The 25559-nt window shown below is 51.4% G+C and overlaps 12 protein-coding genes across 12 annotated transcripts, besides 1 other annotated feature; 7 read left to right on the forward strand and 5 right to left on the reverse strand.

Moving 5' to 3' along the window:
* Positions 1–25559: part of a sequence feature (contig 1.172 1..523550(1)) that runs on past both edges of the window.
* On the reverse strand, positions 1746–3951 carry ANIA_09300 (APC family permease; the record flags this gene model as incomplete). The annotated part of the gene is made up of 8 exons (XM_677477.1): positions 1746–2353; positions 2406–2615; positions 2662–2767; positions 2814–2882; positions 2930–3048; positions 3103–3529; positions 3596–3656; positions 3707–3951. 8 exons carry the CDS (start codon positions 3949–3951, stop codon positions 1746–1748), a joined length of 1845 nt encoding a protein of 614 aa, XP_682569.1.
* Positions 4904–5704, forward strand: ANIA_11210 (uncharacterized protein; the record flags this gene model as incomplete). Its single annotated transcript, XM_050613119.1, has 3 exons — positions 4904–5120; positions 5173–5260; positions 5308–5704. 3 exons carry the CDS (start codon positions 4904–4906, stop codon positions 5702–5704), a joined length of 702 nt encoding a protein of 233 aa, XP_050468959.1.
* ANIA_11215 (uncharacterized protein) lies at positions 6317–6867 on the forward strand. The gene is made up of 2 exons (XM_050613120.1): positions 6317–6446; positions 6495–6867. The coding sequence occupies exons 1-2, from the start codon at positions 6351–6353 to the stop codon at positions 6771–6773; spliced, it is 375 nt and encodes a 124-aa protein (XP_050468960.1). The 5' UTR covers positions 6317–6350; the 3' UTR covers positions 6774–6867.
* On the reverse strand, positions 6780–9279 carry ANIA_09302 (protein ffkK; the record flags this gene model as incomplete). Its single annotated transcript, XM_677479.1, has 5 exons — positions 6780–6795; positions 7025–7252; positions 7345–7534; positions 7575–7684; positions 7772–9279. 5 exons carry the CDS (start codon positions 9277–9279, stop codon positions 6780–6782), a joined length of 2052 nt encoding a protein of 683 aa, XP_682571.1.
* ANIA_09303 (uncharacterized protein) lies at positions 9916–11044 on the reverse strand (the record flags this gene model as incomplete). Its single annotated transcript, XM_677480.2, has 2 exons — positions 10196–11044; positions 9916–10089 (listed from the first exon to the last, which is right to left on the reverse strand). The coding sequence occupies exons 1-2, from the start codon at positions 10982–10984 to the stop codon at positions 9916–9918; spliced, it is 963 nt and encodes a 320-aa protein (XP_682572.1). The 5' UTR covers positions 10985–11044.
* Positions 13107–13873, forward strand: ANIA_09304 (translation elongation factor EF1B gamma elfA; the record flags this gene model as incomplete). Its single annotated transcript, XM_677481.2, has 2 exons — positions 13107–13201; positions 13265–13873. Exons 1-2 carry the CDS (start codon positions 13151–13153, stop codon positions 13871–13873), a joined length of 660 nt encoding a protein of 219 aa, XP_682573.1. The 5' UTR covers positions 13107–13150.
* Positions 14087–15719, reverse strand: ANIA_09305 (uncharacterized protein; the record flags this gene model as incomplete). Its single annotated transcript, XM_677482.2, has 3 exons — positions 14087–14631; positions 14690–15418; positions 15501–15719. The coding sequence occupies 3 exons, from the start codon at positions 15717–15719 to the stop codon at positions 14098–14100; spliced, it is 1482 nt and encodes a 493-aa protein (XP_682574.1). The 3' UTR covers positions 14087–14097.
* ANIA_09306 (uncharacterized protein) lies at positions 16373–17730 on the forward strand (the record flags this gene model as incomplete). The annotated part of the gene is made up of 4 exons (XM_677483.1): positions 16373–16568; positions 16630–16754; positions 16838–17190; positions 17286–17730. The coding sequence occupies 4 exons, from the start codon at positions 16373–16375 to the stop codon at positions 17728–17730; spliced, it is 1119 nt and encodes a 372-aa protein (XP_682575.1).
* ANIA_09307 (MOSC domain-containing protein) lies at positions 18157–19184 on the forward strand (the record flags this gene model as incomplete). The annotated part of the gene is made up of 2 exons (XM_677484.1): positions 18157–18204; positions 18459–19184. 2 exons carry the CDS (start codon positions 18157–18159, stop codon positions 19182–19184), a joined length of 774 nt encoding a protein of 257 aa, XP_682576.1.
* ANIA_09308 (FAD-binding oxidoreductase) lies at positions 19470–21128 on the forward strand. Its single transcript, XM_677485.2, has 3 exons — positions 19470–19607; positions 19721–20894; positions 20961–21128. The coding sequence occupies exons 1-3, from the start codon at positions 19479–19481 to the stop codon at positions 21077–21079; spliced, it is 1422 nt and encodes a 473-aa protein (XP_682577.1). The 5' UTR covers positions 19470–19478; the 3' UTR covers positions 21080–21128.
* ANIA_09309 (uncharacterized protein) lies at positions 21491–22803 on the reverse strand (the record flags this gene model as incomplete). The annotated part of the gene is made up of 3 exons (XM_677486.1): positions 21491–21505; positions 21540–22282; positions 22335–22803. The coding sequence occupies 3 exons, from the start codon at positions 22801–22803 to the stop codon at positions 21491–21493; spliced, it is 1227 nt and encodes a 408-aa protein (XP_682578.1).
* Positions 24573–25419, forward strand: ANIA_09310 (uncharacterized protein; the record flags this gene model as incomplete). Its single annotated transcript, XM_677487.1, has 2 exons — positions 24573–25038; positions 25319–25419. 2 exons carry the CDS (start codon positions 24573–24575, stop codon positions 25417–25419), a joined length of 567 nt encoding a protein of 188 aa, XP_682579.1.

The raw sequence follows: 25559 nt of genomic DNA on the forward strand, positions 1-25559 counted from the left end.
ACCTTTGACGATTACGAGCATTTACCTATCGTATCTCAGCTCATCTGGGACCAGGTGCAAGGCACAGCCTCCGCCAGTCCGGTTCTGTCCCTTTGCGTATGACGATATTGAGGATTAAAATGATTGGTTGCAATGATTGTTCCCCTACCATTTCGTACCCGAACCCTAGCCGCCTCGGCATGCTCACTAAGAAACGGAAGCCTGGAGTGGGTCTAAAAAAGGCAAAAAGCAATGCTCACAAGCGGACTTGAACCGCTGACCTCGTGATTACTAGTCACGCGCTCTACCAACTGAGCTATGCGAGCTAGTTGTTGAAACAGGTTTTTTAACATAATTATATGGATTTAACAAAGATTGGTTGTGTCGCCATCGCCACCGAACTCACAAAGCTACCAAAACTGACCTTGATTTATTCTAGGTCTTACTACGGTATGAAAATCAATAATCTTAATTAACTAATACGATCGTCGATATCGACATTTTTTTTAGAAGTTTTGCTCGAGGCAGGCCAACTTCGAGGTTTCTACTTGAAATATATTTTTGAAGGGACCAGCCATTACTAGACTTAGGGCTTCATCCTCTCTTGACGACTTTCACCTAGTAGGGAATAGACCGCCGTCGAATCGGTCACAAAAAGCTCAACTTTTTTATATGTATTTTATTTCGCTTAACCAAAATATTTGAAAAGGACTTTTTCCCTTGTCCTGTTCGTCTTTTATTTACCATAAACAGCCATATTCAATTCCCGAATACCTTGGCTACGAGAGCCAGATATATATCGCCTCTCTTGCCATTATCCACCCTTGGAATAAAAAGCTGCGCTGGAATATATGATTCTAAGATAATTCAAAGGGTTCTCAGAGCCCGCATGGGAAAAAGCCATTGAAGCCACTTCTCGCAGTGTCACCGGTCTGCTGCCCTTTATCGATACAACACAATGCATTACGAAGGCTCTTCTAGAGCCGAATCATTTATTTGACACTGTATTCGTTCATGAAATACTTATGTGGAGTGTCGATATATGGGTGCAAATCTAGGCCTAAAAATGCCGACCCAGCAATACTAATCCATTCCTAAAGCTGAAGGTACTTTTAGTTTCTTCTCGGAGGGATACCCGGGCGTGACCGATTTATGCGTCTCATGATGCGAACATCCATCAGGTTGTTACTCAGGATGTGTCACTAGAGGCTATTCATGTTTGCACTTAGGAAGAACCTCGGTGATTGTTGTGCTGCAGGGAAACTGGCGGCGTCAGCAGCAGCAATGTTTATACTATAGCAACCGCATATCGATGTGTACAAGGATCCTCTATTAGCATGGTTTGATGGACCGGAAGGGGGGGGGGGCCGAGAGCACGGCTGCATTGCACATTGTATATTTCCTACAAATTTTGAAAAGCTATGGCTGACATGATTCAGTATAAACGGAGATATCTGGCCTCCGGCGAGGAATTAGGGGAATAAGGGGAATAATGCCGGCTGGACCAGCGCCCAAGGATTTTCTACTTGCCGACATTGTGATGATCGATTTGATCTGATCGAGGAGTCTAACATTGGGCACCACCATGTCTATTGGGTTCGTTTATTTATGTCCATGATCTAAAAGCGTTATTTGTTCAAAATATAATGAAGCACATACAACGGAAGTAGCCCTTGACTTCATTGACACCGTACATCTTTCATCCAACATCCAGAGGCAACCGAAAATAGCATAGAAAGCAACCGCTGCGTTACTTCATAGAACAATCAGGGAAGGACCAGGTATTGTTCAAGCCTGTACGCTGGTTCCAGCGGCTGCTGGGCCTTCCTTCTCAGCTCTTTCGCTGCCTCCGCTTCACCATTTGTGAAGAGTCTCTCTTTGATCCTTTCCCAGGAAAGGGGTGTAAACAACGTTGGAAGCAGCCTGAACGCGCTTTTCCAGCCCCATGGCCATTCGGGATAGCCCGGATACCTCACGATCCACCGTCGCTCATTGTAGTTGATAAAACCGCTCAAGTCGCTGGGATCGTGAACGTTGTACCTGCTGCCGCGGAATTTGAGATCCTCTACGAAGGTGATAATATAAAGCGAAACTGAGGCTCCCAAAGCGTAAAGAGCAGTGACGATGACCGGCTGCACCCACGAGGGTGTATCTCTGGGGGTTCCGTCGGGGTTATCCGAGGGTATAAACGGGACAACGACAAGGAACAGGTTGACGACTATGAAGAAGATGGTGGCTGTGTAGCGGAGCTGGCTTGACTTCATTACCTGGTACTTCCAGTGGTTGCCATATGTCTTGTCTGCTGGGTCAGTGGAACTTGTCTCGTACTGGTTCATTCGCTTTCGAATAAAGAAGACCCCAATACCAAGCGCGCCTAGGTAATTTCAGTTAGAGCTAGTATGCAATGCTGGGGTGGGGGTACGTACAGCACACCACGGCATGGCCATACGTGTACATTGTAAGGTTGGTCCTGTATGGCTCGTAGGATGCAATGGTTATGCAGGTAACCAGAGCTTGGAGGATCAGACCACCAGTCGGAGTGCCCAGGTTGTCCCACTGGGTACTCCCATACTTGGAACTTTTGGAGAAGAACTTGTAGAATGGGATAATGCGATGCTTCGCAATATCGCGGTTCACTAGACATGTCAGTTTCATATTCGGTCTTCAGTGAACTTCACCTACCCCTGGCATTGCTAAAGGTGACTCCGATGATGTTTCCAGCGGCGGCCAATGCAATGTTGACGTAGATCGCGTGGCTCGCCATCTTGGTATGGCTTGTTCGGAAAACCTGGTGCGGTTATTAAAAATACTAACGGATGGCAGAAGGGCCCTACGCTGATGGCATAGTCTGCGGCGACATTATTCCGGGGATTGGTGACTGAAGCAAAGTCCATGATGAAAAACTGGCAACAATAAGCATGTTTCTTCGCCATATAGCAATTTAACATACCACAAACATGTTGAAGGAGATATAGAGAAACATGACAATACTGATCGCGATGAACGCACCGCGCTTCAACCTTCGTTTCTTATGCTCTCCTGCCCCCTTGATCTCCGATGTCACATAGTCTGTGCACCACGTTAGTCGACCAAGTAAGTACGGCGAGAAGAAGCTTGACGCACTGGCGTTTTCCCAGCCCTGGTAACTGTACAGAACCTGGAGGATAGCCAGCGCAACGTTAGTTGGCGAAGGGCTTCCGTGAGTCGTGGCATAGTCTCCGAGTCCCAGCAAGCCGCCGTCAGCTCCCTGGCGACAGGTTTCCACGAACCCGGCTAGGACCAGCACCAGCAAGAACAGGACCTTGTATACCGCCAGGCAGTCGTTCGCCCAGATACCGATGTTCACGAGTCGATAGTGTACCGCGCATATTCCCACCACGATCACGCACGCGAAGAACTTGGTGAACCAGACATCGGGTTGGCCATCCTTGGTCGGGTTGATATAGCGCGCAAACGTAACTGAGTTGGAGGTGGGTGTTGCGGATGCGATGAAAACCCATGCGAAGGCGCTGGCGAAAAGCAGAGGAGGCACGGGGAAAATCTTGGATATCTACAGCCCGAATCGTTAGCGGGCGTCGTGGCACTCCAAAGAAGCTACAAGGTCAGGGAGCCTTACGTAGATAAACTCGCCACCATTGTAAGGCCACGCGAGGCCATATTCAAGATATATGTAGATACTGGATATCGGGTCAGGTATAGTTCAACTCGACGGCGGCGCAACGTGTACCTGCAGAACGAATATACTCCTCCAAAAATCCAGAGGGACAAAGCGATGAGCTTGTTGCCAGTCAAGTGGGCAACTATCCTCGGCGACACGAATATGCCTCCCCCTATCATCTTGTTGATAATGAGGCACGCAACGTCCAGCGTGCTTAGCGCCTGCTGCTCGTCGAATCGCGGCGGCTGCTCGGTTTCGGAATCCGTGGATGCGCGATGCGCTGGCAGTGCAGCAGGTTCGACGTGGCCATTCATTATGGCGATGAAGGAATCTACAAAGCCGACAAGGCGATGCAGAGATGCGGAAAGGATGGATGTCAGGCAGAAGTCAGGAGTTTATTGAGCAACCGTGATGGCACAATTGGTCAACAAGGCTGGAGGATTCTAGCCCGGGCCTCTGGCCGCACAAGAGCCTCACGAGTCACTAGATAGGAATAGATGAGCATTGCACAGACGACTAGCCCCGCCCAATACTCCGGACTGGCATAAAAAGGCTGGTCTGCCATGCCGGGCGCCGGGTGCCATCATCCTTCTCGTATCTGCGCCACGAGGAAACCACCCAATCAAGTAAAATGATCGTCCAAATAATCCCAACCCGCTACACGGTGAGCGGCAAGGTGCTATATGAGTGTCTTGAGGAGATGTTCGGGGCCGGGAAGGTGCAAGTGCTTGTAAGGTCCCTTTCCACATCAGCTTATCGGCCGCACGCTTAGGGCCTTGTCTCCAGGAACTCCAAGATGGCGACAACTGGAAGATTCAAGTGCCCCACGAGTTGACCGAAGTGAGTCATTGCTATGCAAAGACAGCAACATGAAATTTTGACGCTTCGCCACTATAGGAAGAGCTGATCGAGGTCCTAAGAAAATGCCGGAAAAGACGTCGCGCAAGAACCGATGGGTCAGCGCAATCTCCCACCTCGCCCATCTCCCCGGCTTCCGGTGCTTAAGCGAGGACGACAGGGACCAGTTGTTCAGCTGGACACGGCCGATCGGTGCTATCTACGCAAGGCAGAAAGCGCTCATTGGGTGGTGATGGCGAGGCATGTGTTTGTTTTTTCTTGGGCAAGGCGAAGGCAAACGGCCATCCCGATTCGTCGCTCTGAGCACAGCCAACACCCTGAATTGCGCCTCGCTTGGTAGTATATAATATATGTCTCTGCAAAGTGTAGCGTGCTTTTTATTCATACCCGCTAGGATTAGAAGCCACAATGACAAGAAGTTCTCGCAATCTTGAAGGCTGGTCCATCTACCCACGCAATCTGTGCTTATCAGCTGCGGAGGTCGACGCCAAAGGCTATGATCGGCGCCTCGCACAGGCAGAGAAGCGTCTTTTTGCGGGTGAGAGTGTGGACTTCGACGAGAGTTCGGACACAGACGAGGACGAGAATGTGGCGCAAATCCTCGACTTTGGGTCAATCCGCCAAGGTGCGCATTCGTATATTAACACTCTTGCACCTTCGATGACTGATTCATACAGACGGTTCGAGAATTGCCAAATATACTGCAATCAATTCTACATCGGAGTTGACAGAGATCTTCCAGAAACCTCGATGCTCATGGGTGTTGTCTGTCGACCTGCTAACGAAACGGGAGCGTATACTGACTGCCGCAGTTTCCTGTACCAGTACGACTCGTGGGGCCAGCTACGAGTCTCGGCTGAGTTTCTAAAGAAGCTGTTCAGTTTTCTTCGAGTGCATCCGGAGTACCTCGATATTGTCTTTCTTTTTGCGGAAAAGTCGGGTCCTGTTGAGCAATCGTACAGCTCATTTTTCTCCCACTGTCGGCCGCTCTCATCAGAAAATCTAGCCACCGAGTCCGGTTGTAGCTATGGTGAGAACACCCAATATCCCAGACCTGGATGGATCGACGTGCTGAAGCTGCAGACATTGGATACAACATCAAGTACGTGGCCGCCCACGGACGATCCATTCCAAAGGACCCATTCTCCGTGCGCGAAACCGGGGTATATCATGGCTACGATGCTGCGACGCAGCAGACCCAATGGGTAATTATACAGCCACCTCAAGAGCTACAGGAGCGGACAAGGGAGTATTTCGCGCACCCACAAGAGTCACAGGCGGAGTTCCAAATTAGGATACATGGGATTATATTCCAGACTGCCACGCAGGCATGGCGAGAGTATCTCGTCTATCTAGAAGCGACATTTTCGAAAATGGTAATTATCAATGTATATTAGGTCAGTGCGGTTGGGACTGATAGTGACAGGTGTCGCGGGGCTTTTATTCATGTTTGACCGAGCCAACGCTGGAAGGAGATTTCGAAGCGGACTTTGCCGACATCCGAGATCTACGGGTTTTCACGGACAAGCTGGAAAAATTGGACCAGGTTCTTCAGCGCAATATTGACATTGGCGGAGAAATACAGTCGTTTCTCGGGCGCGCTCAGAGGCACTCACCCTCGCGTCTAGCACCAGCCTTTGAAGAAACAACGTCGATCCTGCAAACATCAATCCTGCAGCACAGGGTTCACAGAAGCAGGATCCAGTCGCTAATAAGTCGGGCAAGGGGATGTGGTATGATCGTAGGTGTCACAATATGGTGTTTGGTGGTGTTTGGGGGTCAAAACTGACGGAATTAGGTCCAAAATATATTAGACATCCGGGCGACAGACACCGCGGCCAAGATCAATGTCAGAATGCGTGAGCTGGCAGAGAAAAACGCTCGTGAAACCAGATCAATGTCCATTGTGTCACTAATTTCGGCCATCTTCCTCCCGGCCATGTTTCTTGCCGTAGGTACCGACGCCCTATCCGAGGAAGTCAGGCTGACAGGACATTAGACACTATTCGGTACCAACTTCTTTGACTATGTGGAGGGAGATCTCCACATCGCGTCAAACTTTTGGATATATATAGTTATGGCATTGGGGATGTCGGGGTGCACGGTACTGCTTTGGGTGGCTTATCAGCAGAGGAGGAAATTGAAATCCAAACACATGCAGAAAGACATTGAAGCCTGTGCTGAAAAGGGACACCGAAGCTGTCATCCCCTTGCGCTCTCCAGCAGATCGCGTCTATTCCTTTCCCACTCTTTCTGGAAATCTTCCAGCTGCTGTTGAAACGACCTAGCGTTCTGTTCCGCTACCAGGCGTCAGTAACCATGTATATTAGAACTTGTATGCCAGACAAATCTACCTTCAGGCCCATCAAAGGTAAGATGAGCTTTCTTGTGCTGAGTGTAGCCTGACTCTGCATCGGGAATCTGCATCGGCAAGCCATGCTCCATAGATGTTTCATAGTGGTGGACGTTCTTGAGGGTGAGAGTGCCTGACGTGTTATCGACTGGCTCGGCTATCGTTCTGGAACTCACTGGCAATTCAGGTCAGCAAAGTTGATGAGACGCGGTGCCCAGATACCTTTGATCAGCAACAACTTCTTCTCGTTTCTGCATATAACGGCAATGTGCATTCGAGGATTGACGACTCTGGGAGTGGCGGGCCACAAGATCTGATCTTCCCGAAGTGGCTTCTCAGACCACAACTGGACTACCGCTCTGTTTAGTTCGAGAACAAGTCGGCGTCGACCAGAAAACGGAATACTATGTTCTGAAATAGATAAAGAGCGCAAGTTGAACGAGGAGCTTGCAATTTTGTTAATCAGCGTAACTAGTAGGTTGCAAGGCACACATACAAATTAAAGACGTATTGCTTGGTCATGGCGGCCTGCAGAATAAGAAGTTCCCTAAGCTCGACGAATTCAAATGTGTACCTACGACCGTCCCATTGCTGCAAAGTTGCCCTGAGTGATGGTCGGTTACTGCTCCTGTCTGTATATTCCGGGTCGAAACTTGGGTACTCTTGGTTCAGCCTCATAACTTCAGCTTGTTAGCAGGAATAAGTAACCAGATCAGGGGCCCTTACAGCGTTCTTGGAGAATATATATGTTGACATCGTTGTAATCATATAGGACGCATTGGACAAGAAGTGATTTGCCCTCTTTCCAGTCAAAAAGAAGTATGCCGCAGTCTGTTCTAGTTAAACTGGAGGTTTGCTCGAAAAGCCTTGCGCGCCTTATACACTATTAGTCACCACAGAACCAGCAGGGTTGCTTTACTTACAGTCTACAGTTGGGCCTTTGGGGGCTATTTGGCACTGCCCCACTGCTCACATCATCCCAGATGTTTCCACGTTGAACAGCCTCCTGCAGTGGCAGCGTAGCCTGCCAGTGAATCCTCCTCAGCTCCTCAGAAACGTGAGTTGATGACGGGCAGTCTGCATAGTCTCTTGAAAACATCTGACGCAACAGGGTAAAGAAGCCAGCATTGAAGAAACGTCGTTGGAACCGCGAAATACGGGTTTGCTGTTGCTCGCTGTTCTGGACTAGTTGCTGCAGGTCATCGATTGTTTGAGACACTGAGGCTTTCATCTGTGTATCATGTCGAAAGTTATAGGTCTTATAAGAAGGAGTTGCCTCCTGGACATCATCAAACCGACGCTGACGGTAGCGCTTAAGCCCCTGTATACCCTCTAAATTGAACACGGATATTTCGGATAGAATAGCGGCAAAAGACCATACATCCATCAATGCTTTATTACTGTGGTCTGGCCCACCATATATTCGCCGACTAGAAGCAATGGTATCGCTTTCCAACGACCATACCTCAAGATTGTTTGCGATTGACCGGTAGCGAACTTGCAACAACCCAAAATCAGCGATCTTCATCACTCCTCTGACGATAAGGATATTGGCCGGCTTTAGGTCACCATGGTATGCGATAACTGAGCCACTTCGTCCATGTAGATATGCGAGCCCATCGGCCAATCCTTGGACCTGGTTCCAGAGCGCCTCATGAGTGTAGAGATGGCCGCCGTTTTCCAGATAGGCACCAAGCGTCAGGTCGGCTTCCTCAAAGACAATAGAGAACTTGTCTTCATGCCAGAATGCCGCCAAGGCGGACATCAGATGCGGATGTTGCAGCCGATCAAAGTGCAGGAGATTAAACCATTCATCCAAACCGGCAGTGTCGCGGTGAAAGATCTTCCTGGCGAACCGGGTTATGTCTCGCAACCCCTGTCCGCGATACTCGTCGTAGGCGAACTCAAATCCATAGACCTGCCCAAACGAGCCCTGGCCTGTCTGCTCCATATTTTGGCGGATCGGAAGCACTTCGCCTCGGTGCATCGTGATCGGCTCGCGCGACCGGTCAATCACGCGGATATGGAACTTGTATTGATTATTTAGAATATCTTGTATGATCGATCGCAACTGAACCCCTTCTTTATCAAGGAACCTCAAAGAGTCCTCAGTAAAAAAATGGGTCCCGTCTAAGGTTCTTCGATCTCTCTGAAAATGGCGTATCAAGCCTGGGCGGTAATTGTAAATAAGCAGGGCATACACGGTCGCATACTGGCCCAAGAGCTCTTGTGAGTCGAAGGTTTGACGTCTGTTGTCGGGATTTCTGAAATCTTGACGGCATAGAGGACAGTCGCAGAAGTAGACCTTCCTGAGGCAGTCGTCCGTTGTGAAAACACTCATGATGCGGCTTCTAGGGAAGTAATCATTGTCAGCGTCTCTGGCTTTCAGATACAGCCTATCTCTTATTTGAATATGGGGAGGCACGTCCATGTTGTGCCCTCTGGGATGCATCTGAAAGCTGTGGAAGTGGTTTGCTTATCGCGACACGAAAGATGGGTATGACTGGGAGCAAAAGGCTTGATCAGCCTCCTCGCTGCATTATGACCAGTCAATCACGACTGTCCAATGGTATCAGCCATCGCTGTCGACATGGCTGTAATCCATTTGCCCCGCTCTTGGCTCAGTCCTGCCGATATCTGAGCAGAAACGAGTGAGTCTAGCTGATCTGATGAAGCCTGGAGATATTAGCGCATAAATAGAGCATTTACTGATCGTAGAGAGATGGATGGAGAATTGCCCGTGACATGCGGCGTCTTTCCTAAAATGGAAGGCACTGTATTTTGGTGCTGGTAATACCTACAGCTGTTAGCCTCGGCTGTTTCCCGATATGGCGGTCCGGTTTACGGAGGGTGGATCAACTCTAGATGGCAGCGGAACAATTGAGCCTCGTCTACGATATGCTTATTGTTGGAGAAAGGAGCTATCTTTTGAAAACTTTTGAGCATTGTGGAAAGCATATTATTAACTGTAGCACTCTTACCAGTCGAAGGCGTCCTGCGCGACATTCGTTCCTGCGGATTTTGTCTGGAAATGGGAATTTATAGACTGAAAAAGGTACGTCCATATCTATGCCTCCTCCTTTTGGTACAGAGTGCCAGCGATTGGCCTTTGGCGTTGTAAGAATCGGAGAGCGAAGATGTAGATGGCAATGGAATCAGGCTGCACCTGTTTTTCAAGTTCTGCAACTCTCCATGAGCAGAATTCAGCTCTACAGAAATGTAACCGCGAGAGACGCAGAATCTAACATGGAAACATATATATCATGATTGCATTAAATTCAGGTATTACTCTTTTCATAGCCTCCCGGTCAACTGCCCTATGGCTATCCAAAGACCAACGCCCTCACCTCAATACTTTCCCTAGGCCTCGAGCTCTCTGTCGACCTTGGATCGACAAACGCTGAGTGCGGCACTCGTCGCGCAACATCTTCTCTTGTATCTGAGCACTTGATTAAGATCCTCTCATCGTTATCGACGCCCGACCAGTAGAGCCATTTCTGGTTCGGGTTATATTTCACGCCCATCGTCTCTCCAGTGTAATGTGGGTACCGGCGCTCGATCGTACTCAGATCCTCTGGCGCAACTGACGAAGCAGTTGCAAAGGCCAGAGGCATCGACTCGACCTTGCCGTTCAGCGGCCTCCAGACGTTTATGATCCTGTATCGGCCGGCGAGTAACCTCTCCACTTCTTCGGGGTCTTTGACGTGTTCGCGGACCCGTAGTTCGGCGGCTTTCGGTGTTTGATCGACGTGCGCGAAGACGACAGGTTGTCTATCGGCTTCAGGGTTATACCGTCGAATAGTATGATCGAATATGACCACTTTATGCGTGCCGGGCACGGTCTTGAAGAGCAGGTCCTCGACTTCGCGATAGTATGTAGTCTTCACGGTCTCGTCGGAGTCCCACGACTCGTAGGTCATCGCGGAGGGAACATTTTGAAAGACAGCGAAGGCATCTTTATCAAGGTTATATTCTGACTCGTGACCCCGGAGATCTGTCAAGGACACTTTGTGGGCGACGGCGCTGTAGTTCTCCTGCGGAGGGCCGGATGCGGGGACGACGGCGTGGGGTATTGAACCGTCTTTTGGGGGGTCGAGGAACCGGATTTCGACGTCAATAGGGCCGCTGGGAGACATGATGTGTTGTTTATGGGGGGGAAATGAAATAACAATAGATTACTGGTTAGCCGTGCTTAGTTGAAAGCTCACCCGGTTATGTGGTGGCTGCGATATTAGATTTATATAAATTGCTGAATAATGACTCTTTGCGGAGCCGGAGGGATAAATCGCGCCATTGATGACAAATCCGACGTCATCTTCATCAAGGTTGTACCTAGAGCTTAATCTTGATCACTCATCATGGATCCATTACAAATCTTCTAGAAACTAATTCCCATGTTCCCTAATACTGTCCGTAAGAAGACCGTCACACTGAAATGGAGATTGTTGGCCATTCAAGGCAAAATCAACACATACGTTCTCAGACCCAAGGAGACCAAGCATGCTATATGTGATAAGGAGTTTTTTTTTTTTTTTATTTTTTCAAAATAACTGGAAGAACATACCTCGACAGTACAATTTTCCTGGAGAGTCACATCACTCTCATGCCGGTTCAAGCAAGCCAATCTCAACCAAGAGCTGCAGCAGCCTCTCCGGATGTCCCTTTGAGTGCTCTATTGCATTACCGTGTGCTGTATGATTTCCTATCACGTCGTCTTCACGGCAGTCCAAGACCCAACCATATCCACCACCTAGGCCACCACATTTATCCTGCTAATTAAGAACTCATGGAAGGCGGGAAAGGTGCTGCGGAAGTCAACAAGATCGTTTCCTTTTCCGTCCGGTCTCGACGATCAGACAGATTGCAAGGTCTTTCTGACCGGGGAAGCTGAAGTTCGAGAGATCTTTAGGGCTGGTGGTTGATACCGTACAAGCTTAGCCAAGAGTCTGTCAAGTCCTTCTTTGAAGGGAAGGATCACGGCCGATAATATCCGCTTTTACGCGAATCGGAGAACAGCCAAAGAAAGACGGGGAAAGAGAAAGAGACTTTTCCATATCTGCGCTGAAGCAGGTTCTGCTATTATTCCCTCAGGTGGTGTATAAACTTCACCATTTAAGGTAGAAGTCTGGTCAACTTAGGGCACTTTGAACAGCCGGAAGTGTACAATGGAAAGTGAGCACTCCAGCTGACTCTTGCTGATTTTAGGACCTGATGGCAGAAGCTCCTCACCTTCCATCAGGATTCCCTTGGTGAGAGTCTCTATCCTGTGTGGTTGATTCCCCTGGCAGAGACAGGATCCGTACCCTTCGCAGGTCAGGACATATCTTCGGCGGAGCAGATAGTACACCGCAGTAGAGGATGGGACCTCTATAGCAGATATTCAGCCAATCAAGCCGGTTAAAGGTACGCTCTGTGAGCAGGCTGAATGCACCTCATTGTGAGAGGCTTGACTTGCTTTATTGCACAGGTCATTCTCCCCGGGTTCGCCAGATTTTGGAGAGATAACAGGGAGTGAACGTACCTTAAGGACGAGGCGGGAGTTGAGCTGTCAAAGACCACCATACACCTCTCCCCCCCAAATGATCTACCTAGACCATTTGTGATACTCTACAGGTATTTCCTAACTCTCTAACTCACTTCCTTACAATCGCTCTCAAAAGCAGTCTTCGACCCCTCAGTAGTACTTCTCCGCGCCAAGCTACCCTAATCACTTCGGCTGAGATTTGTCTGGGCTGGAAAGCTGAAGCCCCAACGAAACCACTAGACAGATGTCAGTTACGTTGGTTGCTCGCTCTTCCCTATTTAGTATGCGTGGTAGTATTGATAGTCTGCCGTAGTGCGGGGTACTTGTTACTGACTGATGACAAATCAAAATACTGAAACTGAGTCGGCCTTGTCATCTCGAGTAACTGATGATCAATCATCATCTTACCTTCTTTCCTCTTTGCTATCTCAGCATTGACGCTTCGACGCTTCGAGTGAAAGTGATCAGCAAGGCGATCAAAGCCCACCGGCTGGCTTACCTCAGCAGTCGCTGCGGTGGGATGGTTCGGGCAGTTCCGCAGTCTTCTATCTTTTTCCTTCGTGCTTTCCCCATGGATCCAAATCCCCACCTGGCCTGAGCTCCGACAACGCGTGACGGTGTGAAGTAGCTCCCCGCCGGTGGGATGCGGTGCTGAGAAATGTGCCGACCAGATTATCTTTAGCGGTATTTATAGGGCGTTTGTCCCTCCTGAGAAACCATGTCCCTAGAATCTCGCTCTCCATCCTCAACGAGTTCTTCCAGATCAAGACGCACCATAATGGCATTCGGAACGATCTACAGCTACCCCAACAACCCTCGGGTCTCCAAGGTACCCCTCGCCGATCCCACCAGACTCTAGGATGAAGAGTACAATGCTAATGGTAATGTATAGATCCAAGCCGTTGCGAACCTGAACGGCCTCACTATCGAGAGCGGTTCTTTCAAATTAGGCGTCGACAACAAATCAGAGGAGTTCCTGTCCAAGTTCCCCCTCGGCAAGGCGCCAGCCTTCACGTCCGCTGACGGGGTCAACATTTTCGAGTCGAACGCAATTGCACAGTACCTCGCCGAGAATGGGCCCGCAAAGGAGCAGCTTCTTGGCTCGACACCCGCCGAGCGCGCAACAATTCAGCAATGGGTCACAATGGCGGAGACGGAGGTCGCTGGCCACGTCGTTACGTGCTTCCTCCCGCGGGTCGGGCTAGTCCCTTATAATGCAGAGACGGATAACCAGGCGCTGGAGAAGCTAGAGCGGACTTTGGGGGCATTGGAAAGACACCTTGCTGGACGGACGTGGCTGGCCACGCCCAAGCAGTTGAGTCTTGCGGATATCGCAGTTGCAGCGTCGTTGGTCTGGGGATTTACATTTGTTATCGACCAGGAGATGCGGGCCAAGTACCCTGGTGTTGTGGACTGGTTCCGGGACGTGACGAGCAGCGAGGGTGTCAAGGAGGCATTTGGTGAGACAAAGTTCATTGAAAAGAGGGAGGTTCCGAAGTAATACCCTAGACTCAAGCATTAGAAAAATAATTTTCTTCTTTCTTCGTTTGTTTCTGTTCGTCTTTCATTGAATCAGTGCTCTTTTACAGCCGCGGAAAAGCGCTTGCGCGTATGGTTCGTCCAGACAACGAGACTCAATCCGCGCCGTGTGAAGTACAGAAGACTGCAGAGTACTAGTCTGATGAGGCTATCAATCAGATAGCAGATGATCTCGTTTAGGGAAATTCATCCTGAAACCTCGAAATCTTTCTTCATCTGTTGCTCGAACCTCTCCCACGTCCCCTTCACCTTATACGCCGAAGTCCAATAATTCCCCTTCCCATCCTTCCCGAGGATAAAGAATCCGTCGGCCGGCTTAACAGGCCCGTGATTCTCCTGGACATACGACGGTCTACAAGCTTCACCTTTGCCGTCCATCCTCGCTGGCGCAAAGTCGAGATCGAACAGTCCGGCCTTGGCCCAGTTTGAGAACCCGACCTGCGCCATGCCCCCGTCGCCCATGATCACGATGGGCAAGCCCGTCCCGGACATCCGCACCATCTCGTAGTATGATTCATGCTGCGCGCGAGTTCCTTGTTCGTTGATTGCCTTGCGGACCTGCCGCGCCAGCCAGCTGAGTGGCTTTGATGTCACTTCGCCTGCTGTAATGAGGACATTGGACCAGCCAAACGCGTTGCCGACGTAGGGATGTTCTGCTGATGGGGGGATGAGATCGCCTTCAAAGGCTTTGCGAAGCGACATGGCGATGGACGCAGCGACCTGCTGTTATCAGCGTCTGCAAAACATGGGGGGATACAGCACTTGTGGCGGCACTCACCGTCCTATCCGGGCTCATGCCCGCCTGCCCAATCACACAGCGCAGTATCCACGCCGTGACAATATCGTTCTCCGTCAGAAAGACCCGGCTCTCGTCTGCGCCGGTAGACCGAGCCTCCTCCCGCAACTCCTGCAGCGCCCTCTCCATTTGCGGCCGCCAGTAACTCTCCGGAACGCAGACCATGCGATTCTCTTTTGCGCGCAGCAACATGTCGACTCCATACCCGAGTCCCCATTTGAGGATCCCGCCCCATCCGACCTTCATATCTGTGAGGATGTGTTTTTCTGTTGTCGGCCGCGCTCCCGTCGCAAGCACGTCAAACGGATCTGATTCGGGCGAGACCGGTGTCGGGATGCTGTCGCCTTTCCCCCAGAGCATAGCGCTCCATCCTTCGACGACGTACTGCATGCCCAGCGCATCAAAAGCAACATGCTGCCACTGTAGCGTCACGACAGTCTTGTCCGTGAAGCTGTTCACGCGCAAACCGAGAACCGGGCGGTCCGAAGTGAGATAGTCGTTTATCCCGTTGGGCGTGTATCCCGGATCCCAAGCCAGACTCTCCAATGCGTCAGGGTCACCGACGATTGCCGGGTTAGGGCTTGGCTTTGGGATGCGCGATGCGGCTGGGTGTTGTGAGGCTGGAATGCCGTGGTCGACATGCGCGAAGGAAATAGCTGGTCTTGTAGGGCTGAACTCTGACGGCACATGCCATTCAATCTTGCCAGAGGCCTAGAGACGTCAGTTTAGATCAAGGCCGGTGCCAATAGAAGATGTTTCAGTCAGGGGATACGGCAGGAGAATAGAGCCATACATTCTTCCGCAGCCGCCCTCCTAACCTCTGCCAGCCTTCTCGCTTCACCAGACCCTCCAACGAACTCCGCAGAATTGACGGATCCAAAACAGTGTCAAAAACAAGTGAGACTGCCATATTGTTTCCCTGGACAAGCAGGCTGTTCTCGAAAAAGTGCAGTGGCAAGATCCGGTCACCGGGGGCTGCCTCTGCGGGCACACGTCCAAAGAACCAGTTCATCGCGATACCCAATTTCAGACGTGTCGAATTCACAGCGTTCTCAAAAACTGGCCATGCCTCGTCTCTGCAGGAACTAGCCCGGGGAGAGAGTTCGTATTTATGTGTTTCCGCAGCGCCATTTTGCACTGAAGGTCCTAAGTCACAGTCTAGCCAGCATAGGTCTATCGCCGAAGCCTGCCACACGCCGGCTATGTGGCCACTTCCATCCTTACTTTCCGGCTCGAAGTTGGAACTTGGAGAGTCTAGTGCCGGTTGGATGTTAGCGTACTTTTTTAGCTGTCTGACCTTGTCAGAAGCGTTGCCTTCGACGGAGCGCTAGGGGCGCCGTTGGCGCGTAGAACGAGCACGATTGGACGCAGCGTTGCCATGCGGTCTAGGCCGAATCCACTGACAGGGATCTCGGCCGTGGTGGATCGACTGCAGAGCCCTTTTGTTCTCTATTGGCAGCGAATCAATGTGACATGTTGATCGCGGCATCTGATGTCTGTTTGCTCTCTCTTTCTCTCTCCAAAGTCTTTACTCCCCTAACCGAGGGAATAGACACTTCACAACTCAAGGAGCTAATAAAAGGCTCCGTGGCGCCCGCTTCATGCATGCCACTGTGCAACAAGCAAGACATGAACGCATGTTCATAGACTCAAATCGTTATCGACATGGACATTGATCTGACGACCACCCCGGGAATAGAACCACCGGCCGGGCATATCCCCCAGTTCGAGGGCCCATACAACTACTTGCAAATAGGGACGATTATCGCCTTTGCAGTCACGTATTTCTTCGCGACACTCTTTATCAGCCTGAGATATTTCCAGGCATTCAAGCTGACGCAGAAAGTTGAGCTCGATCTAGGTATAGTGGCGGGCATCCCCTCCGTTCCATTCCATTTCCTCTGAACGCTCATATTCGATAGTGACCATTACGGTCTCGTATGGAATCGGCCTCGCTTACTTTGTTACCATGCTCGACCTGTTCAGGAACGGTTGGGGCAAGCACATGTGGGACGTTAGTCTCGCGCAGCTGATTGAGTTGAATAAGGTACGTAGTGGATCTGCCATATACTACCTCGTCTCCACCCAACCCATATGGTTAGGAATCCCAAATCTAACTGCACTCTCCAGGCCCTCCTCCCCAACACAATATGCTACTTGATCTGCCCCGCCATCAGCAAGCTCGCCATCCTCTCTGTACTCTATCGCATCAACCCGGCCTTCGTCTACCGCGTTGCTGTCGTCGGCACTGCCGTCTTCATTTTCACATACACCCTGGCTCTATGTATCATCACGGGCGGTCCCTGTTCCCCTCTCAAGGACGGGACGCTGCAATGTCTCGAAAACGTCGCGCTCTCGGGTGCGGTGCTTAACATCTCCTCTGACCTGATCGTGATCTCGCTGCCTATCCCAACAATCCATAATCTGCAACTGCAGCTGAAGCAGAAAGTCACCGTGGGCTGCTTGCTTGCGCTGGGGTCAGGGTGCGCTTCCCCCGCTCTTTCTACCTTGTTAGCTGTCAAATGCACAGACTTGGCCTCCAAGACGACCCAAATCGATGCTAATGTGCGGTACGTAGTGTGATCGTCTGCTCCATCGCCCGCCTGCCCTACGTCATCCGCCTCAGGCACACGCCCGACTCAACCTGGACGCAAGCCATCCTGGGCGTCTGGTCGATCGTCGAAGTAAACCTCGGCATTATTTGCGCCTGCGCGATGCGCTTCAAGCGCCTGATCGCCACGTATCTCCCTCGGCTGTCGCTGTGGTCGTTCCGTTCGCGCTCTCGCACGCGTTCGCGGAGTGCAGGGCTGCAAAAAACGCCGCTCGACTCGGCCGATAAGTTCAGACCGGACGGGAGTATGGGAAAGCATGAGTATCGGCTTCATTCTCTGCAGCAGAGCACTGGCAGTGGTAAGCGGAGCGGCGACGGCGAAGAAGGCAGCAACCTTAAGGACATCTCAGTGGAGCGGTCGTTTGAAGTTAGCGTAGTGAGAACGGGGAGTATGGAGCGGATTCTGAGTTGATCTGGTTTGTTTTGCTCAATGAGTGGATTGGTCGCTTTAGTTGAGTCTCGGGCTAATATTTGGCATAATTCGTCGTAGACAAGGACGAAGAAGACGGGCCATCATCCCCTAAAACCAGTTTGAGGCTTATTCAAATTCTGCTGGTGTTGCCTTACGATTCGGCCACGTCCAAGCAAACAATCCAGAGGATTTTAGAAAAATAATTGATAGATATTCCTTTTTTTCTTCTCTCAATTTTTTTTTCCCTACAAAATGTAACCGGTTATCCCCTTGAAAGAGTATTTGTTGATTGTATTCAGCAACCTTTCCAATTTGATCATGCACTAACAACAGTTGTCATAAAACAGCACTGCAATACTTCCCGTACTCCTGCTCGAGTCTGCTGAGCCAGGTTCGCTCACCTGTATTTTACCTTGGCCATCAACAATGCAGAGCTCTATGCAAGAGCTGTATCAAACACCCGCCATGATGGAGGTGAGCTCCTGCGCAGGATTTGTGCGGTATAAACCATGTGAGCATCCTCGACTAGTCAGCGACTCCCTGAAGAACGTTGATAAGACGGAGTAATATCTCGGACTCAACCACGAATACGAGGGTCCAGAGCGTTTGGACTAGCAGGCGCATCTGCAAACGGTGCCTGAGTCATGTCTAGACCGTTCTCGCCCATAGCGGCTTCGCCCGCATTCCTCAGTGTCGCCCGCTTGATTTCACCCGCTCAATCTGTCTAGACATTGCAGATCCGAGTACAAACCTTCTGGCCGATTAGCATCTCACCCACCATTACAGGAAGCGTGATGGCAGACAGCCACCCTCGCGTCCTCTCGCTCTCCACCGGTAAAGCCCATACCTTCTCCAAATCGCCCGCATCAAGCCTAACCCTGATTGCAAACTATGGCGTCCAGGGCGACTGCCACGCAGGCACGACAGTCCAGCACCGATCCAGGCTGCACATCAGACCGGCTCTAGCGAACCTGCGACAGGTGCATCTAATGCCGCTGGAAATCTTGCGACGAATCTCAGACGGACTACCTTCCGACGAGAAGACAAAATTATTGTCACCCGGCGCCCTCGGACAGAATATCATGACCCAGGGAGTGGATCTACTGGGTCTTCCTGTTGGCGCAGAGTTGCAGTTTGTCACTGACGGTGACGGAGGAGGCGACGACGGGCCTGTTCTCGTTCTGACAGGGCTGAGGAACCCCTGCGCGCAAATCAATAGCTTCTGTCCTGGATTGCAGGAGCAATTCCTGGTCTGGGATGCAAAGAGAGATATCACCGCGCGGCTGGCGGGGGTTATGAGCACCGTCAGGGTTGGTGGAGAAGTTAGGGCTGGGATGGGTATTGTGGTTGTAAGGCCAGAAAAACATGTGCTTCTGGGCCCTGTGTGGGTGGACCGCTCCTACCATGGTAGAATTAGGGAGTCCTGGCTATGGGGAAATTCGTACATAGGATGATAGATGCAAGCTACCAATGTCTGACCAATTTGCAAATTATCACCGAATTTACCTCAATACCATCTAAATAACAGGGCTTCTATTCTAGCATATCTTAAGACTCCATGCAAATCCAACGGAACACATTGCCGAGCCTAGGTCCACTTTACGATACCTGGCGCAAGTACCCCGCTACCCCTCCGATCACTAATCAGCTGAAGAACGTTCAGCTGAAGAACGTCTGCCTGATAGGATAACCTTGATAGGAATCCTTCGTTTCAATTCATTCCAGTGTAAAACCCGTCAGACACAAATATGTCCATGCCACCGGCCGCCCTTTCTTCTCTCCGCACTGCCCTCACCAGCTCGCTGGTCTTCACGCCTGGCGACGAGGGGTACCTGGACTCCCTGCGGAGATGGTCCGATACCGGGCGCAAGGAAGCTGTGCGTTTCCTGACTCGAACCCCTCATTTCATTCCTTTCTCAGAATATCTTCTCATTCTCCCCTCACATCCCTTCTCATATCACAGCAGCATCTAAACTGAATACCGGGCTAGGGAATCGTTATTCAACCGACCGAAACCGCCGATATCCAAACCGCACTCAAATGGGTCCAAGAACACCAGATCGACCTTGCCGTCAAATGTGGCGGACACTCGGTTTCGGGCACGTCTTCATCCGCCGGTGGATTGGTGATTGACCTCTCGCGCATGAACGGCGTCTCGGTCGATATTCAGAAGAAAACCGTCACTGTCGGCGGCGGCGCCGTCTGGAAAGACGTCGATGAGGCCGCCGCCGCGTACGGCCTCGCGGCCGTCGGCGGAACCGTCAACCACACAGGCGTCGGCGGGCTGACCCTGGGAGGCGGGTATGGCTGGCTGAGCGGGCAGTACGGGCTGACGATAGATAATCTGGTCTCTGCGACGGTCATCCTGGCGAACGGCGAGACCGTCATCGCAAGCGAGACCGAAAACAGCGACCTCTTCTGGGCGCTCAGGGGCGCCGGGTATAACTTCGGCGTCGTGACGAGCTTCACCTTCCAGGCGCACGAGCAGCCCGAGCCCGTGTACGCGGGGATACTCGCGTACACGCCCGACAAGGTCGAGCGAGTGGTCGAGATCCTGAACGCGCTGCTCCTCGACAAGCCGGACCCGCGGTCCGGCGCGATCTGTATTTTCGCCGAACCGCCCGGTGCGCCGACCCCCATGGTCAATGTACTCGTCTTCTACAACGGCACACAGGCTGAAGGCGAGGCCCGGTTCGCCGACCTGCTTGGCCTCTCGCCCATCGCCAACACCGTCTCCATGATCCCGTACAGCCAGATGAACAGCCTGCAAAATCCCATGGCGACTTACGGCGACCGCAAGAGTTTCAAAGGTGTCTTCTTCAACCCGCCACTGTCGCCGCAGTTTGCAAAGACGATGCTGGAAGAGTTTACGGCTAAGGTCAAATCCGATCCCGATCTGGCCGCGAGCGCGCTGCTACTCGAATTCTACGACATGACCAAGACCGTCTCTGTGCCCCGGGCAGCGACGGCATTTGCATCGCGCGGCACAACGCAGAACGGTATCATCACGCTGCGCTGGTCGGATGCGACTAAGGATCTGGAGCACCGGGCGTGGGCGAGGGAGGTGCAGGAGCGGTGGAAGGACGTGCTCGAGAAAGAGACGGACGCCAATCTCGATGCGGCTGGGAAGGCCGGTGTGCCGCAGTACATCAATTATGCAGAGCGTGAGTCTGTCCCTTCGTCTCTAACATACCGACCGACAGTGCTAACCAATCGATGCTGACTGGCAGCTGGCGACGCGGTGGTGGGCAACATCTACGGAGAGAACCTGCCGCGGTTGAAAGCGCTCAAGGCGAAGTACGATCCCACGAATGTGTTTAGGAAGATGCATCCGATCACGCTGGACTAAGATAGCTTGAGTGGGTATATCGTCTATTATTGGACATATCTAAAAACTACATCTTGGTCATGGACTCGTAAGCCTTGTAAACCACACAGCATGCAAGTATACACCCGGCCGACGTTAGACTGCATCTGGGGCAGGCTTATCCCAATACACACCCCCTTCCTGCATACTCCGCATCGTAGCCGCCCTCTTCAAATTCATCGCCTCGTCGGCGATCGCCTGGCTAAAGTTCAGTCTTTCCTTTTTCTCCGTATTTCTTGTATTCTTCGTATGCCAAACCGCCCAGGCCACAATCCCAGCCATCGTGGTTAGTGTAAGAGGGCCAGCAAGCGCCCAGAAGACCCAGAAATGGCGCGTTGCAACGTGGTTGATACTTGGCTTTTCCCAATCGAAAAGGGGCATGGAGAAGAATGTCTAGCGGCTGGTCAGCTATTGTTTTCCCATGGGAGGCTGTTGGATTTACGGCAACAAATGTGGCAGGGAGAAAGAAGGTCGTCAAGAACGCAATGATTTTCATACTCGAGCTGTCGCGCTTACTCGCCGCGGCGATTTCGCGCGAATCCTGCGCGATACTTGTGCTGAGCAGGCTGTCGTTCTGTGTGATCAGGTTAAAGAGCGTGGAATGCTGTCCTTCGAGTCTCTCCTTGACCCCTCCGCGCAACACCGCATGCTCGATCGTGCTCGACACGAACTCCGCGCGCTCACGGAGCGCCCTTGACGCATCTCCCTGCATATGTCCACCAGTATGCAGATTCTTGAGCCTGTTCCGTGTTTCCGGCGTCAGCCGCCCATCCACCCAATCGATCTTCTTCAGAATAAACTCGACACACCACCGCGTCGAGTGCAGCGTTGCAAGGGCGAGGTGGACCCCGCTCCTCGCTTTACTCAGCTGCTTCACGAGCATCCTGTGGTCAAGGAAGTTATCTTGCTTCTCGTTGAGCACGCCATACCCTGTCGCCCCCTCCATCTGTTCCAGCGACGTCTGATACCGCTCCAGATGGTTGACGTTCACGTCCAGTGTGAGTTCGCACGCTAAAAGCGGGAGGAGGAGCGGATGCGGGCACATCTCGAACTCGCCGATAATGTTGTAGAGCTGCGGGAAGAGAGGATCGAAGTAGAAGACCCCGCGGGTAATGTTCGTTGCTGGTGTATAGCGGAGCATCGTTGTGATGGAGGAGAAGTCAGGAGCACGGGGCCGGGCGAATACTGTCTTTCCATCAGCACATAGTTTAGGTAAAACCAATTCGAATGGACGTACGCCAGCCCTCGTCAGGCATCTGAAACAGCCCGATCGCACCAGACCGCACAGAGCTATAATGATGGTGGTGATTCGGCAAGCCCAGCGCCTCGTTGATCGCGCCTAGCGTCGCACTCCCTAGTTGTGGTATCGCCTGCTGCGAACACGGCACAACCGCAAGCTGGAACCCTGACGTCGGGAGACGGCCCTCGTGCAGAGGAATGGGTTCGTGCAGGCGCTGGACGATCTGGTCCTGTTTGTACTCGTCCTTTCGGCGGACGACCTGTGAAGGTTTTGAGGCGGTGTTTGAATCGTCGTTCCAGCTCCAGTATTCAAAGACGATGACTTGACTTACGCCATCTGGCGGGAAATCGAGGCGGATATGGTGGAAGTCCCAGTAAAATGCTCGTGGGGGCTCAGGTGGCTGAGGGTTCTCGATACTTGCTGTGTGCGATCCTTCCGTGGAGGGTGGGAGGGCAGATGCGTCCATCTTACTTTGAGGTATATGTATAGTTCCCCACCAAGCAATCGTGAGAGGAAGTGTCAAAGGTTAAAGAATATTTTGGTTTTCCTGCGGGCAGAAGACGAGACATATACTTTTGTAAGCACCGCTAATCTAGGTCTGCAGTAGGCGCAATATCATGCAGAATTCAAAATTGTGGTACGGGGCAAGGAAGCGCCGATATTTTGGCATGAAGCCACGAGGCTGTGAGATGAATCTACTGAGCCTATCGCCTATCATTCCCTCGCTGTTATCGCCCTCAGCGGTGCTTGGTGCAGAAGAGGCGCAGTCCCGGAGCGGCTCGATCCATGCATCCACCGATACAAAGCAAGAGAATTCCCATGCGAGTAAGCAGGAAGCACAGTAGATTTATACGCTAAATTGGGCGCCAGAGGGCTGTGCTGGGTGGTGATAGAGCCAGCAGCTAGCACGCTGTACGGCCCCAGGCTACCTAAATATAGCTTACAAGCGCGACTGTCGGCGGAAGCCAAAAGAGGCTGCCACAAGATCAGTCAGACGGCCATTAAGGCATGGTTGTTTTGTCTCTACCGTTTTCTCAAGAGGATTGATAGTAGAAGGCATCTGATTACAATAATGGGGTTCCGCATAGGAAATTCTTCCAAAAAAGGAAAAGAGAACAAAAAATAAGACATACACGCTACGAGCTCATAGATAATATTCTGTCAGCTTGGAAATATGACTGTTTAATGCTAATCTGGTAGTCATGACTCCTTTTCGGCTTAGCGGTACATTTTTTTGGTATAATCTCTAATCGATATTCGCAAAGCCAACCGGCACCACTGGGTGGCTGTGCCAATAGCTTTACGCCATGCGAAATGATGGCATTATTTAGAGAGGCATACCGTGAGCCCATTGAATTTAGATTGAGATAGAAACTTGGAATAACCGGAACTATCTAAGAAGCATTGCTTCGAAACAACAATGAGGCCCAGTTTACACCTATCTATCTGAAGTTGACGGGCTCGCCGCTACAGACCAATCTGGTAGTTTATACGAGAAGCGGGAGCCATAGCCCTGCTTTCCGGGGTATACGCTCCACTCTGGGGACCATGGCGTGCGCATAATACATCAACTCCAGTGAAATCCAAAATTCAGTTGATTCTCGCGCTGTACTGCTTCAAGACCAGGTCCTCTCAGTACATTACTAAACACAGTCGCCCACCACACAGAATTACTTGGCTGCTAGAGTCCAAACTCGTCGGTCCAGCAACGACGTCAGATGTGACGAAAGTGTAGCTTGCCCTAGAAGATGACCGACGACATAAGTCGATCGGTAAGAGCTGATGCAGCAATAAGGGTTGATGTCGCTGACCGCAACCTCTCACGACGATGGCAGCTTCACCACTTTAACTCTGAGATTCCATCAGTGGCAGGCGAGGTTTCTGTCTATTGGTGAGGCCGAGTCCAATCGCAGTTGATGGAGATTAATGGACTTGACATATGGGCGATCTCTTGCCGTGTTGGCAGCACCATTTGCCACCCCAGCACTAGAGCCAACGTCATTGCAGTTAAAGCGATATCAACACCATCTACATTGCTGTGTATATACTGAGGATTGTGACCCGTGACGTCAGAGAGAATGTTCGTCTATATAGCTCTCCCTGACAGCAATGGTCCATCGCTAGTACACTCAATTGATTCAATATACCAAAACCCCAGCGGCTCTACGTCTACATTTCTTTCTACTAGACTCATCCAAGTATACTTTTTCTAGCCAACTCTGATCAACCATCGTAATGCCCCTCTTCCGCCGCACCTCCATGTCAAGCTCCTCCCACTCGAGCATCGACGACCCAAACACACATACCCACACGCACCGCAAATCAGGCAGGCTCTTTGGTCACCGCGGCTCACATTCTAGCGGGCATAGCTCCTCCAGCGCCGGCGTCAGGACCGGCTCTACGAGACGCGGATACGGTACGAGCAACTACGGCCATAGCAGTCACGGCAGCCGCGGCCACGGCCTCTTCCGAAACAAGCACACTGAAGATCCGTCCATTATCGCTGCCAAGGAACGCGTTATGCACGCTGAGGAGGCAGAGAGAGCTGCGGACCAAGCGCTCCGTGCAAGCCGGTTGGCAGTCCAGGAGGCGAGGACTAACGTGAGAGAGTTGGAACGGGATGCGAAGGAGGAGGCGCGACTCGCCAAGTTCAAGCAAAAGGAAGCCAGGAATATCTCGAAGAGAGCAAAACCGCTTGGCCGTAAGTATACCTCTCCTTCAGCATGGATACAGCCGGATGCGAGGTCGGCTAATGAGTTCACTATCCACTCGTGTAGGCCACCACTAAATCCCAGGTGTTCCTGGGTACTATCGAAACCTCCCTCTATTTGAGGTGCACCTTTATCTTCTGCCGTCTGTACTTTTTCAGAGGTTCCGACTGTATAGTATGTTACGACTTATGACGTGTATACCAGTTTCTTGCCTTGTTCCCTGTCTATGAGCAAATGGATATCTACTTTATGTAATGACGAATACCACAGTTCGCTCATATGGTGCTATCCAGGTTGACCGGAAATTTTGGTTTTTTCAACTCAACCAAAAGCGTATCTTTTTGAGGAGAGCCGGAGGCAGTCTGTCATAAGTTCCGGTTAGTGAATTGACTTTCCTTGGCATCGGGCCCTGGTTCTTAAAAGATGCCGTGCTATGAGCCATATTTGGACAAGTTGCAGTCCCTGCAGCTCTGGTCATGAAGTAGGACGAGTTGGTGACGTGACAGTCGGG

Source organism: Aspergillus nidulans, chromosome VIII, assembly GCF_000011425.1.
Source record: "Aspergillus nidulans FGSC A4 chromosome VIII".
NCBI lineage: Eukaryota > Fungi > Ascomycota > Eurotiomycetes > Eurotiales > Aspergillaceae > Aspergillus > Aspergillus nidulans.